The 5,069-nt window shown below is 41.6% G+C and overlaps 1 protein-coding gene across 1 annotated transcript in view; it reads left to right on the top strand.

Annotated features, from left to right (window-relative positions):
- LOC101860676 overlaps window positions 1-1,496 on the top strand; it is a 10,371-nt gene extending 8,875 nt beyond the window's left edge. The window contains exon 4 of the mRNA XM_005104861.3: window positions 351-1,496. Coding sequence (XP_005104918.1) covers window positions 351-1,079 — 729 coding nt within the window. The 3' untranslated portion in view covers window positions 1,080-1,496. The remainder of the gene's footprint in view (window positions 1-350) is intronic.
- The last annotated feature ends 3,573 nt before the right edge of the window (window positions 1,497-5,069 follow it).

Here is a 5,069-nt window from a genome sequence, read left to right on the forward strand (position 1 = left end):
CTCTCTCCATCGCCTCCCCTCTCTCTCTCTCCCTCTCTCTTTCTCCCTGTCTGTGTGTGTACGTGTGTGAATTTGTGTGTGTATGTATGTGTGTATGTGTTTGTATGTGCATGCGCCCGTTTGTGTGTGTGTATGTGTGTGTGTGTGTGTGTGTGCGTGCGTGTGTGTGCGCGCGCGCGCGTTTGTGTGTGTGTGTGTTCATGTCTGTACTATTTTGTTTCTTTGCTTTTACTAGTATTTGTTTTCTCTATAGGCTTACTTTATGGTAAGTACTTTTGTGTATGACGCTATTTTTGCAAAATATCTACAATTTTGACTCCTCTCTCTCTCCCTCTCTTTCTCTCTTTCAGGGTTGGATGTTCATCTCTGACTACTTCCAGAGCTCCTTGTCACTGTTCGCCGTTTTCTGCCTGGTCCTCGAGCGATTTGTCTACGTCTACACAGAGAAAAAGCAGAAGAACATTCTACCATTAGCCAGAACTATCGGAACAGTCATACTCATGTTGGTTCCGTGGGTCTTCTCCCTCATCATTCTCTTGCCCACATTCCTCAGCGGCCTCCTCGCAAAGTCAACCAAGTCAGACTCTTGCTTGTTCAAAGTAGACGACTCTTTTTTTCTCGCCTGCCAACTGCTCGCGTTCATCCCCGCTTCTTTCGGCGTGTTCATCTTCGCTCCATTCACGGGACTCCTCGACTGTCTACGTCCAAAGCGATGTTTCTACCGACCGCTCACACCGCGCGGGGAGTCCAGCACCGTCACCACAATCGTTACCCTTTTCTCCATCTTCTGCGAGGCGCCGTACTGCATCGTGAGGGTGTTGATGATGAGGATGGAATGCAACAGTCCCGACTGCACACGCCTGGCCGAAGGCCTGACACTCACCATGTGGCTGAGAATCAGTAAAGCTGCCGTCTTTCCTTTCATCTGGCTGGCGTACACAGATATTCGGGATGCTATGAAATGCAAATTTGACTTGGATGCTGTATGTGGAGATGACGACGACTTTGGCGATGATGACGATGATCGTAAACTGGAGGACACTGACCCGGGGTACCCCCTCACAGTACGCCGAGCGTAGGGACCAAGCATTAGTATATATATAAGGGAGATCATTATAGTCATGCTGGACTTGTGATAATGCTATTAAGTCATAGTCTATACCAGTGTTTGCCAACCCGGGCGAAACCGAGCGATTCGGTAATTTTGGTGGGCGGTGGGGGGTCACTTCTGTAGTGACAGGTCAATGTCCACAGTTGGAAAAATACATGTAAGTGGGCGATAATAACGGTGGCACCTTACGGACACTGGCAATAAAAAGGTTGGCAAGCGCTGGTGTATACTGTTCAAGCTCCCTGTGCCAGACCCTTCTCCTATTAAGGAAGTGATCAAATATCATTTGCTCTGCTTCATGTGTTGGAATATGGGTACGCTCCAGCTACATAGGCTTTTACTTTTATAACCCGAGGAGGAATTAAATTTTGATATCGTCTTCAAAGTCTGGCTATTTTGTCTGCAAGCTGGACTGAAAAAGCAAATGATGTCTGCAAGAATTGTTTGATTTTGGGTTGTGTTATCTTGTGTTCAAATTCGTAACCTGCAAAATTGCATTTGTAACCAAATAATGATCTTGCATTTTCTTAGTGTTTTAACCCTATTGTCACTAATGCTGTTTGATTCAACTATGTGCACAAATTCTCGTTCCCATTTTATACTATTCCCTAAATTCTCTAGTGTTAATGAGAAGAGGTGAATGGTAATTTAAAGTTTTGCTAGTGTCTTACATAGGAAAGGGGCATCGGGAAGAGGGTATAATTTCAACGAATCAGAGTACAAGTCCTGTATTTGACTATATGTTGCTCTCGTTTCCAAAGAAGTCACTTTGACTGCATGTACTAATCAAAACTTTGACGTTCAGCACATTTACTAATACTGCAATGTTGTTCGTGCGGCTTTTAGTCATTTACTAGCCCCCCCCCCTCCCCGCCCCTTCTCTGCACACACACACACACACACACACACACACACACACACACACACACACACACACACACACACACACACACACACACACACACACACACACACACACGTACACACACACACGAACAGTGTCGGGAAATTACAATGACGCATCCTCCTGAACTCCTCAAATAATAATATTCATTATGTTCAAAACACGACCCACTCTAGTCCAAAACTGGACCGTCTTTCTGCCGAAGTACGCTGGATAGTTGCCCAGGGGCCCCGTGCTAGTCTTTGTATGTCTCGACTTGCTGTCAATAAATAATAGTATACGATGTAATTTGCTAGTAGATCTAGTGGCCCCGGTGATTCGCCTTGGCTGGCGGCCTATACATATCCTGTAATGATATAATGCCTTTAATACGGCGACCTTTTTTAGTTTGTTCCCACTTAAATTTAAGGAAAGGACAAAACTATAATTTACTCAATTTTGAGGATTGTTTGTTGGATAATACAAATCAATATTCCTGCTGCCATGTGTCTAAAATTATGTGTGCCAAATGGGAGACAATCAGACAACACAGTTAGCCATATAAGGTAGGATTGATGTCCCTGTGATCACGAACGAGGAATTTCTGATTAATTTTCGTTTTAGCCCCTTTACAACGTCGGTGTGACATTTAACCTCGAACGGGAAGCTCGTATAGAACCAGTTATGTTTGACTTCTTAGCGAGAAGATGAAAGAGGGAGTACAAAATAATGAGAGAGAGAGAGAGAGAGAGAGAGAGAGAGAGAGAGAGAGAGAGAGAGAGAGAGAGATAGAGAGAGAGAGGAGTAGGATAAAGAATGTAACAATAAATAATGAACGAGCCGCGGATTTGATACCCAGTGTAGCAAAAGAACGCTGGGAGAAAAAAAATAACTCCCGTGGATGGATAAATAGATGAATTTTTAAAATACATTAATGTTTGGACCTTTCTTTCGTTCTATTGGATGCTGTGTCTGTAGATGATGAAGACTGGTACTGAAGCAATAACATTCCCATATTCCTCGCCAGTGTGCTACGGCAATGGCAGTATTCTAGGTAGGCCTACGGTACATTACATATTGTATTACGTACATTATGTAGTTAGATGTTTGTTAAACCACTTTATGGCGAGTGTTTAAAAAAAATGTTTTTGGTTATGTAATTATGATCACTTTCTCTGGTAGGGTTATAAAAGTGATAAATGGGTTTTTATTTTCCGTTTCAGTATAAGTATAAAGATTTCAGTCCACATTAATTTTGTTAGAGAATATTGATAAAAGGGTAAACCTGTCAAGTTTGAGAGGGTAAGTAAGCCTTTTGAGTTGACACAAGACGTGCTGGTAGTGCAAAGTTGGATAAAGATTCTTTTGTGTCAAATTTTGTGTGTGAGTATGATTTGTGTTTTGTGAAGTTTAGTCTAGTCATATCGATATGCTGTTTAATACTGTTTCAAGCGAATTTACTTCTTTTTCTATTTGTCTGTACTTGTAGTCTTCTAAGCATGTTAGTATGCACGACTCACATTTCTTTTTGAAGAATATTCTAATGTTCTCAAAATGATCATCATTGTCGTCATTGGACGAATATGTGCCACCTTGATACTGTGTCCTCTTCTGTTGGTGCTTCTTTATTGCTTCTGCTGCTGCTGCTGCTGCTGCTGCTGCTGGTTCTGCTGCTGCTGGTTCTGCTGCTGCTGCTGCTGCTGCTGCAGATGATGATGATGATGATGATGATGATGATGATGATGATGATGATGATGATTTTCCCGTAAGGTCATGTAATTGACTTATCGTGTGCTCTGCACTTTATACAGGTAGATATACAATGTAGCCTATCTTGTGCCCTGGGTGTCTTTTAGCGTCCGTAATGTGAATGGTAACAATGATAACGTCTGTCTCTGTGCTGAATGAAAACCACTCACGGGTAGGTCACTTCATAAACTGACATTGTCATGATACACTCGACAAGACGCGATCTACCCGAGATTTCGAATAACATCTACCATTATCACTGAAGTGGCCAGCTTGACTGTTTGCTGTTGATTTCGTGATGTTTGAGTGTTTTCCAAGGTTCTATAGTCGTCTTTTGGGTTGTTGAACTAAAAAAAATGGCTTTCCTGAAAGATCCTTGGTCATTTCGATAGAGGGGAGCCTGTTCTAGCAACAGGATACTGATCGGGGAGGAATGTAGACTTTTATACTTACACACATGTATGCAGAAATAGAAACAATGGGGCACCACTTGGATTCCAGCCCTACCCCCCTGCTTGTTGGCCAAGTCCGTATCCATGCCCTGGTACCAGAACAGAGTCTAGCGCACGCTGTTTGCTCATTGCTACACATCAAGGGGGGTTTCAAATTTATTTTAAGGTTATTGCAGCACAACGACCTGCCGGCAATAACATGCGTCTCATGTGAAATACATATGAAATGATCACAAGAGCAACTGACTACTTTGCCTGTTGGTGTTTCTTATTATGACCAAAAGATTTTGCATTATTGTATCATAACAGTGACGAAGAAAGATTGGCAAGAAAAGTCAGTTTACGAGATTTCTTGGAATGCAATTAAAATTATGTACATGTAATAATAATAATAATTTTAAAGAATAGACATACTTTGTATTAAATGCACCTGGTTTTGGCTTGATTTCAAATTTATTTAATTAAGCTCTTACAAGTATTTTTTTAAAATTTGCATGAGCTTATATAATGTGTGAGTGTTTTCTATAACTTTCGCTTGTCTGTTTTGCTAAAGAGAACAGCCATTATAGAAGGGGGTAACAAGTGGAGGAAAAGAATTAATAAAAGAAAAAAAAACCGAAAGTCCTTCCAATAAAAAGTACACTCCTATTTCTGAAAAGAGGAAGAAGTAGTTTTGCTAGGTATGCCTTTTTTGCGATATTAACGGATCAATGCTGCTGCCGTTCTAAGCAGAGTTTTTTGTTTACACTCACCTACTTGTGTCTTTTCCATGAGCCCTAAAAACAAAACACTTGCATATGCACAAGGAAAGAACCTGAAAACTTGGAGTAAAAGCAGAGAGAGAGAGAGAGGGAGAGGGGGAGGGAGAGAGAGA

The sequence above is a fragment of the Aplysia californica genome, unplaced genomic scaffold (assembly GCF_000002075.1).
Source record: "Aplysia californica isolate F4 #8 unplaced genomic scaffold, AplCal3.0 scaffold00439, whole genome shotgun sequence".
Classification (NCBI taxonomy): Eukaryota; Metazoa; Mollusca; class Gastropoda; order Aplysiida; family Aplysiidae; genus Aplysia; species Aplysia californica.